Raw genomic sequence first — 13941 nt, 5'->3', positions numbered from 1 at the left:
TATCCATTCTCAACACACCTGTTGCCATCTGTTCCTACGGGAGGGGGAAGGAGGCAGGAGGGGGGCAGGAATCTGATGAAAGAGGGAATGTCCTACTTCTCCTTTCCCTTCCCTTGATAACTCGCACATCTTGTTAAGAACATAAGAGAAGCCAATGTTGGATCAGGCCAGTGGCCCATCTAGTCCAACACTCCATCACACAGTGGCCAAAAATACCAGGTGCCATCAGGAGGTCCAGCAGTGGGGCCAGGACACTAGAAGCCCTCCCACTGTTGCCCCCCCTCCAAGCACCAGGAATACAGAGCATCACCTGCCCCAGCCTGTGAGTTCCTACCTATACCTTGTGGCTAATAGACACTGATGGACCTCTGCTCCATATGTTTATCCAGTTCCCTCTTGAAGCTGTCCGTGCTTGGTATCACCTGTACTCTAAGTGGGAGGACTGTGAACATGCCTAGAGGTGGTGGTGGTGGAGTGCGCGGGAGGAATGTGCGCTGCAGTCCTCCTGCTCCAACCTCTGCCCAAGCCTGATTCTGGGTAACTAGGCAAGCTGGATCAAGCATTTGTATCGCAGAGCAGCTCTAAACCTAATCACAGTGTTGTGGCAGACAAAAATGTTACGGTAGTTGTCAAAACCTCCCCCCCCCCTTTATGAGTTTAAATGGGTGTTCCTGTAAACATGGCTACAAAGTGCTGCCAGTATGGTTAGACTATGACCAGGAAGGCCCGGGTTCAAAACCCTGCTGAGCCATGAAGCTCTTTGGGTGCTCTGAGGCCAGTCCTGATCTTTTTGTCTGGTCCACTTTACTGGGGGGAGGGGGAATTGTAAGGGCGGGGGGGAGAAGCACGGAGGAAAATAAGGATGCAAATGAAAGTAATTCTTCTATGCCGGCTCTAGCTAACTTCAGGGGGACTGCCTAAGACAGCAGCCTTAATGCTTCTTTGCCCTGTGGATTTGGAAAAATGAGCGTGATTAAAATGAAAAGGAGGCTTGTGGTGGCACAAGCTTTTTTGGGCTGTAGCCCACTTCAGCTGAAGGAGGCACTGTGGGTTCTTTAGGTATCCACAAGGCTTCGTTTTTGTTCTTGCTGCAACAGTCTGTAATACGGCTTCCCTTCTAGCATTTGTGTGATTGAGCTCTGTCTTCCCTTAGGCAAAAATCTCAGCTACCTTCAAAGTATTGTTCTAGTCAAAAGATGATCAGTGAATGGGTGGTTTCTTGGACGTTGCCGTTCTGATCGGGCCTCTTTTGTTCTAGAGCAAGCACGCTGTCCAGTGCCGTTTCCACACTTGCCAATACGGGAATGTCCTTCAGCAGAATGGATGAGAGAGAAAAGCAGCAGGCGTTGGAGGAAGAGCAAGCCAGACTGCAAGCGCTAAAGGTGATGCCCTTGGGTTTGTCTGTCTTGAACCAGCCTTTAGATGGATCAGCTTGTTTAGGGGCCACTAGAAAAACTGACTTATTTATTTATACCTTCGGCTTATATATCCTGCCCTGACCCCAAAGGTTTACATAGTGGTTCCAACCAACCAATTAACCTAACTAGGGCCACATTGTTTACAGGGTGGTGACTGCCTACCAGCACCCCGGGCTAGTTGTCATCCGGCTTCCTTCCGCGGCTTCAGATATTGGCATCCTGGTGCCCTTTCTGGAGCCAATCTTTCCCGAGCAGCTTCCTCCGGCAGGTCTCATCTTGGCACGTGGCTCTGTGTTGGCTGCAGTTCCGGCTACTGTCCACAGGTGGCTCCGCCGTGCTGCGCCGCACGTTACCACGCTCTCCAAGGCTCCACTGCTCCGCCGCCATTGTTGCCGCTGTTGCCGCCGCCGCCGAACCCTCTACCTTACAAGGAGATGGAGGGGGTTAGTGTTAACTGTCATGCTGAACTGAAAAACAAAAGAACCTGGGAGAAGAGAGGAGTCTTCACCTAAAACTCAGTAGGGCTGATGCCAACGGAGTGACCTGCGGTGGGGATTCTGTAATTGGGGTGCCGTTGTGCCCACCTACCTGACAGCAGAGGAACGGGCACTGGGGCCTCCCTTAACTGTTGGTCAGCTTTGTACGGGAACAGGCGGCCCCTTGATCCTTGTGAAGTTTGGATCAAGCTTTTAGTCAGTTAATGATTGAATCAGGATTCAAAAGACTTCTCTGTGTTTGAGACCTTCCTATCTGAAGGCTGCGGTCCTGCCACTTTCAGGCCCCACTGATTCTCGTGGGAAAGAGCCAAGCACGATTGTCCTTGCTGGAATCAACGGGAGTCGAAAGTACTTAAGTTTCAGCTGGTCGGTGACCTTAAAGTGCTTCACGAACTGTAAAGTCCCATCTGATTTCCGTGGGGACAGATTGAGCAGCAGGATTTTCCTGGGTCACTGTGTAACTGTCTATCTATACTTCGCTCTATGGAATGGGGAAGTGGGTTGTAGGTAGTAAAGTTGCAGTTTCAGCATGTTCGTGTTCTGTTCACCAGAAACTCTGGAATAGGCCAAGAAAGACAGCTGCTTCCTTTCATTCTTCTTATATGCTTACCTCTGCAGTTATTCAGAATTTTTGCCCAGAGTTTTGCTAGAATTGTACAGGATTTTTTCCCCATTTGTAATGAAAGACTTGTCTTTTTCTTGAATGAACTGTGTGATAGTGTGCTCTATTTTGTACTGTCTGTCCTCGTTGTTCTCAGCTATGTTGGGCCAGTTTGGACATGAATTATGGCTGGCATTCAAGATATGGGAGTAGGGATGGACATGAATCAGACCATGGACCAAACTTTTCCACAGACCGGAGCCGAGTTCATGGTTTGTTTGCTTGGTCTGTGAGCAGCAATGTTCCCTCTAAGCTGTGAAGTCTTGTGAGCAAAAATTCTACTTTGTGAGCTACTGGCATTAAAGTTGCGAGCGAGCCATTTGGCTACTGCATAAATTAGTTTGCTCTGGAGCCCTCCTTCCTGAGCTGAAACAAAAGTGTGTGAACTGGAAGCTAAAAAACTGTGAGCTAGCTCACTCTAACTCATCTTAGAGGGAACACTGGTGAGCAGCCCATGGAAGTCGACTCCGAAGACCTTTAAATGCCTTCTGAGTCCACTTCTGCATCGTGCTGCTGCAGCAGTGCGACACGGGGGAGCTCAGAAGACAGTTAAACACACAGTTAAAAAGCCAAATCGGCAAGCCAGGATTTAGGTAAAATCAGCAGAAGTAAAGCTAGCTGTTCGACAACGTATAGAAGTAAAATTGTTTTTAGCTCTTCTTAATAGCCTGAGTAAATGCAAATATTAATGCATGCTGGATGAATGAGGGCAGGAAAAAGTGACAGCAATGAAGCGCCACCATAGAGAATGCCCTTTCTCTGCATCGGGAATCAGATGGCTTGGCTGCCGAAAAAGAACTCCGCTGATAGCATGTTCATTTTGGAGAAGGCAGTCCTTTAAACCAAAACAGCAGACCCGTGCCACCTTGAAGGCTACCAACATTTATTCTGGCCTGAGCATTCATGCTCCCTCTCCGGTCCTTGAAATCACCTGCATTGTTCATTCTTTTGTCAGATTTTAACCTATAAATGCTGCGGGATACAACCTAACTGGTTCATTACGAAGCCCAGAGAAATTTTCAGATACGGAAGGCCTTATGCAACGCACATTCTGATTCTCTCGCCCTGTGTTGCCTGCCCCCTTTTTTATTTTTCGGCAGGAGCAGCGACTGAGAGAGATTTCCGTGGTCTCAAATTCGACTTCTACGTCTGCCTCTCCAAGTACTTTATCAGGGAAGAGTGTGAATACCAATGCTGCTGTTGACCTCTTTGCAACACCTGCCCCGACCACCAATAGGTGAGGGGGGGGGATGTTTCAGTATAAAAGCAAGTACAAAAAGCTCATAAGCATCAGAGGAATTCTTCATGTTAAAAATTGTTGGCACTGGAGCACACGCCCGAGTTAAATGTTGTTACCAACATCAATTGACTTTTCTCTTTGTAAGGCCAAAGGTTCAACCATAGGATTTTTTTTTTAAGTAAAAAAGAGAAGTATTGTAGTTGTATGAGGAAACTGGGTGGGGTCATTTCCTGTGCGTAGGCACTGGATAATTAGAATGGTCACTTACAGAAAAGAGAAAATATTCACTCTCCTCCCCCTCACCACCATGTTCGTAATCACTTTGACTGGTTAAGACTGAGTCACTCCCTTCAAAGCGTTCATTTGTCTTAAAACATTTACCATCCCTCCGCTTCCATCAGTTCATCCATTTTCCATCCACGAGTTTCTGGTTTATCTGACCCCGTGTGCTGCTTCTCTTAAAAGAAACCTTCACGAAACTTGAAATAAATATTTCCTCTCCGCCCTGCCAAGGTTTCAGTAAGGGAGCATGTGATTGGCTAGGGACCCTGTTGGCCCCGCCGGATCCCGGAAAACTGGAAAGGAGCAGTTGGTAGATAGTGCTTCACTTTACCTAAGTGGCGTGTCTGTTGCCATTAAATGGGACAGAAATGCCCAGGGCGTGAGAGTTCCTCAGACTCGAAGCTGCATTGGGAGTGGGATCTCTGGAGGTTAGGTCCTGGAGGCTGAACAGGGAGCCAGCCAACCCTCCAGACCCAAATTGGGGGGGGGGGAGAGGGTGGTGCATGCAGAGGATCCCAGCAGGTTTAATCTCCAGTCAAAAGGATCCAGTTACAAGGTGATGTGAAAGACCTCCTGCCTGGGGTCTTGGAGAGCCATCACCAGCCAGTGTAGACAATACTGACTCTGATAGACCTGTAGTCTGACTCAGCAGAAGGCAAGTATAAGGTGCTCTTGTGACATTGCTTCCTTTCCTCCCTGGGTTCAGGCTCACTGTTCCACACTCCTGAGCCTCAACCTCCAGAAGAGGGCCCGGGGCGGGAACTGTTTTGCTGAACATACATGCCAATCACAGCTGTTGTGTAACTTTTTTACAGTTTACGGGGAAGTAGAATTTTTCAGTCAGCACAAGCCCCAACTGTGTTGTATCAAAGCCCATGCACAATGAGTTAACAAGGTGGTTAAGAGTCAGTGGGGTTGGGGCTTCTTGTTAGTGTACAGATATTTGCTCTGTTATTGTAGTACATAAAATCTATCCTGCAAAAATTGCTCTCTAATGCCTTTGGCTCTGTACTCAAGAGTGAACCACCGTTTGAGCTTTGGCTCTGTTAGATAGTTTTATATTAAAGCAGAATATCAAACCTTGCATTGTTTAATTATAACTTGACTTCTTGAATCTTTCAGCATGCCCAACCTTTCTACTGATCTCTTTGACCTTCAGCCTGCGTTTGTTCCAACGGTACAAAGTACCCCAGCCATCGCAACTTCAGCAAGCAGTGCCTGGGGAGGTAAGGTACTGTCCGTTATGGCAACATAAAGCTGCTTCAGCCCTTGAAATCCTAGGAGTTTGGGATATTCACCCTGCCAAATTAAGGCCTACATAATGGATCGCCCAACAAATCCTCTGCTGCAATGAAGTCTAGACTATCCCTTTTACCTTCATGCGGAGCTATGTCACAAAAGTATGAATTATATTGCAGCAGTTACAGCTGCGCTCCTAAAGGAATTTGTCTTGAAGGAATTTGTCAGGTTAGCTTTGCTTGCTTCATCCTGGCCTGTTTGTTTGGCATTGAAGTGTGTTTATAATATATATGGTATTTACGTACTGCATTTCAGTCATTAGGATCCTCAAAGTGACATTCTTCTGGCTGGTTTGATGAACAGAAGCAAATTTAGGTGGTCCCTTAGAGACAAAAACTTCCTAGAAATTTTGAAGCCATTGGAAAGAACTTTAGTAGTTTAATTCAGGGGAAAATACACAACGGAAACATTGGGGGAAGTTGAAATATATGTAATACTTAGTTTCTGCTTTATTGAAATAAAACACATACTTTATAACTTAGCAGGTATAAATTGTGCTACTTTGCATATTTGCAGAATTTAAAAGAATAAACGTTTTAGCTTTTTTCAAGCAAAACTGCAAGTATACCCGATACCTTACCCTACACTTTACGCTCCCTTAGAGTGTGTATCTTAATTTTTCCCAAGGGAAGGGAATAATAAATGTTGACATTAGAAAACAAGTAATGTAAACAATCTCGCCCAGTTCCCCTCCTTACTACAGCCCCTCACCGGATGGCTTTTGTCCACGTAGTTCCCATGGTCCCCAGCATAGTTTAAATGGTTAAAGGAAACCCCTTCCTCCCTTTTTTAGCCTGTGGAAAAGCCGGCTAGGTTCAAACCTGTACATTATTTGGACAAAAACATTTTCACACAGGCAGCAATATGACTAGCAGCATATTTGTCTATCAAGTAAACTACAAGAAGACTTTTTGAAGAAGAGTTCACGGTTTTTAAGCACAGTAGAGCCGGTTAATTGTTGCCAAAATTGCTTGAAAATACTTTCTATATATCTACATAGGAATTATTTTGAATGCTGGAGATTGTCTTAAATGAAATGTTTCATGTAGGGGCGTGCAATTTTTTTTTAAATTCAGTATTTTTCGGTTTGGGTCTATTGTATTTCTGAAAAATGCCAGATCCCAATACCAGTACAGAAGCCAGCCCCAAGCCGAGCTGGTGGGAACGATCCTGATCTTCGGGCTGTCTTCTGCAGTCCCTTTAAACTTTAAAGGGACTGCAGAAGATGCCCAGCAAACAGCTGAGAGGCAGGAGCAGATCCTCCGTTTTCGGATTTACCAGTAATCCCCAAATATATCCGGGATTTTGGGAGGCATTTTTTTTTTTTCCTGAGAAAGCCCGGATACATTTGGGAAGCCAAAATATACCCCAAAAATATAGATAAGGTGTTTTTCAGGTATATTTTTGGTTTGGGTAGACCCAAATATACAGCCCTAGTTTTATGTTATACTTCGTCTAAAAAAAAAATAATCAGTGCTCCCCCATATTTCCCAGTTTTTCCATGGGGGTGGTGGGGAAAGAGAAAATTGGTTTCCCAGTTTATCTCAAGGACTTCGTATTTCTTGAAAAAGATCATGCTGGTCCACTGTAGCTGTTGCTGATTGCTCTGAACTGCCAGATAGCTAGCAGCTTGTTTTCCGTAATAAATGAAACTCATGCAGTCGTGAGTCTTGAGGGCGGTGGCCCAAATCCAGTCTGTGATGGGGTGTAGTTTTTCCACTTTTGCCCATAAAATCATCCTTGAATGAGTTTGGTTTGATTAGTGTGCAATTATTGAAGTGCCAAGGGAGCCAGCATGGTGTGGTGGTTAAGAGTGACAGACTCTAATCTGGAGAACTGGGTTCGGTTCTCATTCCTCCACATGAAGCCCAGCTGGGTGACCTTGGGTCAGTCACAGCTCTCTCAGAGCTCTCTCAGCCCACAAACAAGCCTAGCTCGCAGCTAGAACTTCAGGCTGCCAGAAAAACTTAATCTCCCGACTGTGCTACGTACAACGCCATACGATCATTTTAATTTAATTGAAGTGCTTCAGTAATAGAGCTGTAATATAATTTAGACAGACGCACGCCACACAGAAGTGCAGCTTTCGTTTGGCCAGAGTGGATAAATTCCTGTCTGCCACTGCAGACTGAGGCTGCTTCAGGTCTGAAGCAGTGTTCCCTCTAAGCTGAGTTAGTGTGAGCTAGCTCACTGTTTTTTTAGCCTCCAGCGCACAGATTTTTGTCTTAGCTCAGGAAGGAGGGCTCCAGAGCAAACTAATTTATGCAGTAGCCAGATCACCTGCTCACAACTTTAATGCCAGGAGCTCACAAAGTAGAATTTTTGCTCACAAGACTTTTACAGCTTAGAGGGAACATTGAAGAGAGGGTGGGAGTCCTGAAGGGTAACACTCAATTTTGTTTGAGCCCGAGGTGGCCTTGTACTGGCATGCCGGCTGTTGTTACAAGGTGCACTTCATGTTCCTCTGTGTCCGTGTGTAAATAAAATACCTTCTCTCCTAATTGGGATGCCTTAGTGGATCTTTGGGCAGGACCGCCTTCTGTTCCTCATTTCAGTGGGCGGCAGACCTGGGACTCTCCAAATCCCCCTCCCCACTCTAGACAGGTACACAAATGACCAGCCGAATCTTCACTGTTCCGTGTGCTCTGATGTGCATGGGAGGAAGTGTGGGTTCAATTTCTGCCATTACTGCATTGAGAGGAGGAAGCGATACCTGAATACGCATGGCAAATGGAGAACCTTGTGTGAAGAAGCCCTTGCATTTTTAGACTGAGAAATCAATGGGAGGGGGGCCGTGGCTTGGTAGCAGAGCATCAGCTGGGCACGCAGAAGGTTCCAGGTTCAATCCCCGGCATCTCTAGCTAAAAGGATCAGGCAGTAGGCGATGTGAGAGACCGCCACTGGAGAGCCACTGCCATTATTAAGTAGACCATACTAGCCTTGATGGACAAATGGTCTGATTCAGTGTAAGGCAGCTATGTATATTTATGTAACCAGATCAGATGGAAGACCTAGAAGTGCATCTTCATGTAAGGATTCAGTTCCTTAGCATTTCTGTCTCTTTCTCCTATCACAAGTAATAGCAGCTTTGCTGGAGGTGGGAAATAGCAAAGGGGGAAAATGTGTCATTTGGCCTTAAGGAGCCAGACCAGGGCAGAAACTTGCATGCACAAAAGTGTTGTGGAATCCTTGACGTTCTGCTTCTGTGAACTCCCATGCTGTGCCTGCTCAGTGTGTCTTCTCCTTTGACTACTACTTGTGTTCTGGTTTTTCTTCTTTCCCCTTTTTCCTGTTGCTTAACGCTGTGTCTGAAAGGACCTTTCTCATCCACAAATGGTTGTGTTGGGTCTCCACCCCACCTGGACCTCTTTGACATGAAGCCCGTTGAAGAAGCTGTAAAAAGTACCACCCCTTTTGTGACATCCACGTTAAACTCCAAACAAACAGTGGAACTATTTAGTGGTAAAAACATCCTCATTTTCTTTCAGACTAGTTACTTATAATGATGATCATAATGTGCCTGAACTTCAGCTCAGAAGTATATTGTAGTTCCTCAGTCTGAATTCAGAATGAATGTAGTAAATATACAGAAATGCATGTTTAGCGTTTGACTTAAGTCTGGGCTTCTTAAAAAAAACCCGTAATTGGGGTTTCTCAATCTTTTTAATCCATTAGATGCTTTATGCCTCTTATAGTAAGTTTTTACTCTCTCTTTCCTTCAGTGAAAATGATTTTAGTGATTCTTAGAGAGCCTTGTGCTTCTTGCTTTTCATGGTATTCTATAAATATTCATAGCAACTGTTGTCTTAAACAATTCAAATGTATTGTTCCATGCTTACACTTCTAGCTCTGATCGTTTCAATGAACTTTTTGTAGGGTATCCTCTTCATTCAGCATCCCAAAAAACTGCCTCTTCAACAATCAATGTGGACTTTGATGCTGTGTTCGGTGGAAAATCAGCGGTGCATGAGTTTAGAACCACAGCGGGTAAAGTTACTTCTTGTGTATTGAATTTCTTCATCTTTAAAAATTCTTCAGTGGCATGTGCAAGTCTGTTTATCGTATTTAGTTATGTGGGACCACTGCTACTCCTTTTGGAAGAGGTTTTTTAAAAAAACTGCTTGGTCTTTAATCTATAAGGCTATCTGTTTATAGTATTTAGTTATGTGGGACCACTGCTACTCCTTTTGGAAGAGATTTTTTTTTTAAAAACTGCTTGGTCTTTAATCTGTAAGGCTATCCCAGCTAGACCAATCTAAAAGCCCACCTAGTCCATCGTTCCGTGTCCAGAAGGGGCTAGTTAGACACCTCTGTAAATTCAGCTGTGGGTGCTGAAGGCCTCCCCTCGGTATTTATTTATTTATTTCAACTTGCTACCCCCCTCGAACCCCCCAGGGGGTCTCTAGTATCTAGTGATTGGGAGACATGCCTCTGACTCGGGGGTATCATTTAGTTGTCTAGCGAATAGTCAGTCTCAGAATTACAAGCAGTTCTCAATTTTTAAAATTATGTCTGTTTTATTTATTTCATGTCTATCCCACCTTTCTCCCTAATGGGTACCCAAAGTGACTTATACTCTTCTCTCCTCCATTTTATCTTCACAAAAATCCTGTGAGGTAGGTCAGGCTGAGAGGGTGAGACGGGCCCAAGGTCACCCAGGGAGCTTCTGTGGCAGAGCGGGGGTTTGAGCCCCGGGGCTCCCAGACCGTAAAAGGACACCCCCGCCACTACACCATGCTGGCATTTCCCCCCATTTTGGAAAAAAGGGGGAAGGTTTTTATATCTCCTCTAAAGTTCGGAAATAGACTTTCAAAGGTTTAAGAACATAAGAGAAGCCAATGATGGATCAGGCCAAAGGCCCATCTAGTCCAACACTCTGTGTCACACAGTGGCCAAAAATACCAGGTGCCATCAGGAGGTCCAGCAGTGGGGCCAGGACACTAGAAGCCCTCCCACTGTTGCTCCCCCCTAAGCACCAAGAATACAGAGCATCACTTGCCCCAGCCTGAGAGTTCCTATCTATACCTTGTGGCTAATAGCCATGGATGGACCTCTGCTCCATATGTTTATTCAGTTCCCTCTTGAGGTCGCCCATGCTTGTAGCCGCCGCCACCTTCTGTGGCAGTGAATTCCATGTGTTAATCACTCTTTGGGTGAAGAAGTATTTCCTTTTATCCGTTCTAACCCGACCGCTCAGCAATTTCATGGAATGCCCACGGGTTCTCGTATTGTGAGAAAGGGAGAAAAGTACTCCTTTCTTGACCTGCTCCATCCCATGCATAATCTTATAAACCTTGATCATGTCACTCAGCTGTTGTTTCTCCAAGCTAAAGAGCCCCAAGCACTTTAACCTTCCTTCGTAGGGATTAGGGAAAGTGTTCTTTCTAGTGGCTTTTTTAAGCATTGAAGTTCTAAATGGCTTGGCTGGGCTCCCATGCAAACCTGTATGTCTTTTGAGATGGGTCTCAGAGGCCTTCTTTCTCAACCTGCTCTATCCCATGCATAATCTTATAATCTTATAAACCTCAATCATTAAGAAGCATGACCTGAAGATTCAGAAACAAAAATGAGAAATCCATGAAATGCTTTAAAGCTTGTATGACCTCCAACCTCGGTGCCTGATTTGGGGCTCTGACCTCTCACTACTTAAAATTCTGTGTTCATCTGATTGCAGTTCAAGTCCATTTGTTCCGTTTCGTGCAACATATGTGCTGAAAGGTGTATTAGGTTTTTTTTGTCGACAAATACTGTTCTTGAGACTGAATTGATCTCTGCTCCTGCAACCTAATATTTTGCGAACAGCCATTTCTAATTTATCGAGTGGTCCCGAAGTGTGATTGTAGCCCACCTGCTGTGACTCAGAAGTCATCGCATGTTTTAAGCAAGTTTGCACAGGCTTTTGGGAATATGGGAACTTAGCAGCTGTCTTTCAGCTTTATGGTGTGGTCCTCCGTGCTCTACAACTTTGGGTTGCTACCTGTCCTCTTGAGCACATGACAGCACCCAAGGACAGGATACCAGCTGGTGAAGGGGTTGAAATCGGGGGGTAAACCAGTCTGGTGAATTTCCCCCAAACCTCTCCCCACTCACCTGTGGCGCCCAACAGAACCGCTCCTCTCTTGGCTGTTCCCTTGATAGTGGCTCTTGGTGTGCAGAGCCTGTACTGGGGGTTTGCTGGGGAGGGTATCCATAATGTCTTATAGGTGAGCAGCAAGAATGGGGACGAGCGGAAAGTAGTTTGGGCTGACCTGTCTCCCTTCTGACTTGCTATTCAGTTACCCTCACTTCTCCTGTCTTCCTCTGTACTCCATACACAGTGTGTAGATTTAATTTGGCTTCTGGTTTTAAATGGATTTATGTGCTGCACTGTGCCTGTGACCACACACACTAAGTAATCCACTTTCAGTCCACTTTCCAATTGGATTTTATTGTGTGAACTGGCAGAATCCAGTTGGAAAGTGGACTGAAAGTGGATTGTTTAGTATGTGTGATCACAGCTTGTGTTAGCATTTTTAAACCTAACGAAATCAGCTACAAAAATTCACCAGTTTATAATTAAAAGCTTTCAAAATGTGCAGACTAGGTGGGCTTTTAAAATACTTTTTCCATGGGGTGGGGGCATTTTACACTTGGAGTTTATTAATTTAACACACATTATAATTGTCCTTTTCTTTTGTCTTTTGGGTATAATTTTCCAATATGGCCTTCTGGATCTTGGCTTTTTTTATTGGGTAAGTTTTAAAAAAGTAATTGCAAACTTGTAGTTTAACTGCAGGCTCTGTGATTCCTCCTGTTTGTTGAAACTGTGGCTAAAACATTTTGGAAAAATGAAATGTACAGTTTGCTTGGAGCTGATCTACCAAAGTTTATGTAGTCCAGCTCTACCCCCTTAAGAAGAGTTGGAAGGAATAGAAGAGGTGCAAATTTTGAAAGCTCAGATTTTTATTTCATCTTTAAAGCAGGAAACAGGGGTGGGAGCGGTAATTACGTGCGGCCAATGCAGACAAAATATGCAATGCAGTCCTAAACAGAGTTACACCCTTCTAAGTCCATTGAAGGCAGTGTAACTTTGCTAAGGATTGCATTAATTATCTCGTTCAGTTTTTAAAAAATGAAATGGCAATAATGGTGGGTGTTATATAGAAAAAGAAGAAGAAGAAGAAGAGATTGGATTTATACTCCACCCTCAATAAAATGTTTTCACTGTTAATTCTGATAAGGTTTTTTTGGTAACAGTTTAAGGTTCTGGGAGGAAGGGGGTATTATTTGCAGAAGGAGTAGTTTTATCTCTCTGGTTGTACATCTCCAAGGAATAGCAGGTTCCAGACAATAAAATACACAGGAGAAGTTGAGCTCTGCGCAAAAGGTTTTGTGTGCGTTGATGACAGTTTAAATATTTGTAGGTGAAGGGAGCTTGTAACCTACTAGAAGCAAAAATATTGCATTTCAGAAACTTGTTAGAATTTTGTCTGGAATCCTTGTTTGAGGAATTACGGTCTCGATCATACTCACAATTAGCCGCACCATAGGCGCGGATGCTGGGCAGATTTAAAGGGCACAATCAGACACGAATATCTGGGAAGCACCTCGCACCCATCGGCAACCTGTTTTGCTCCGCTGCAGAAGTGGAGTAAAAAGACACCGGGGAAAGTCCAGTAGCAAACGGGTTGCGACGGGCCACGGATGGACTTTCCCCTGTCTGATCACTCCAGCGCGAGCTCATGGTGTCGGGATGGTCTGATCAGGCCATCCTGACTCCGTGCCGTTGTTCCTCCCCCCTTCTCAGTATGCGCATCATCGCACACTGCATAGGGAGCCCTCAGTGCTGAGACGCGATTCATCGATTCCCCGTTTCAGCTCAACGGGAACAAACTGCAACCCCCCCCCACACACACACACACAACCCCGACTCACCTGCGGTTGTGTCTGATCATGCGGTGGCGGGCTGCCCCCGCAGCTTCAAAGGACTGTGTGATCGCGCAACTGCCGGTCAAATTCCTCCGTGGGAAATAGCCTCGCTTCCCCCCCCCCCGCGTTATCTTGCACGTGTGACCCCCCCACCATAGATCTAACCTCACACTACGTTTGGCTTAATTTGTATCTTCAAATTTTTAAAAATATTTTTAAATAACAAGGTGATGATAAGGGATACAAAAGAAAAGAAGGATTAATAATATATAATAATATAGAGCTGTTATGCCATCTTGTGAAATAACATCCAGATCACTTATTAATTAACTGTTTATAATGTTATCTGTACTGTGATGATTTTAAATGATTTTACTTATGTTTTATATTGGCGTATGCCCTTGTAAGCCGCCCTGAGCCCGCGTAGCGGGGAGGGCGGGGTATAAATTAAATAAATAAATAAAATAAATAAATAAGGAATAATTTGTATCATGACCAGTGTTTCCTCTAAGCTGAGTTAGGGTGAGCTAGCCCACAGTTTTTTTAGCCTCCGGCTCACACCTTTTTGTCTCTGCTCAGGAAGGGTGGCTGCAGAGCAAACTAATTTATGCAGCAGCCGAATTGCTCGCTGCTCAC

General features: G+C 44.9%; 1 protein-coding gene across 1 annotated transcript in view; it reads left to right on the top strand.

The window, feature by feature from the left end:
- Nucleotides 1-13941, top strand: part of LOC107125708 (phosphatidylinositol-binding clathrin assembly protein-like) — a 69751-nt gene that overhangs the window by 42060 nt on the left and 13750 nt on the right. Inside the window, exons 10-13 of the mRNA XM_015429159.1 lie at nt 1259-1382; nt 3677-3813; nt 5221-5324; nt 9274-9384. Of these exons, the coding sequence (XP_015284645.1) occupies nt 1259-1382; nt 3677-3813; nt 5221-5324; nt 9274-9384 (476 nt within the window). The remainder of the gene's footprint in view (nt 1-1258; nt 1383-3676; nt 3814-5220; nt 5325-9273; nt 9385-13941) is intronic.

This window comes from Gekko japonicus, unplaced genomic scaffold (assembly GCF_001447785.1).
Source record: "Gekko japonicus isolate JY-2015 unplaced genomic scaffold, Gekko_japonicus_V1.1 scaffold2684, whole genome shotgun sequence".
Taxonomy (NCBI): domain Eukaryota; kingdom Metazoa; phylum Chordata; class Lepidosauria; order Squamata; family Gekkonidae; genus Gekko; species Gekko japonicus.
The sequence above is the reverse complement of the archived record's forward strand: the minus strand, read 5'-3'. Positions and strand labels throughout refer to the sequence as shown.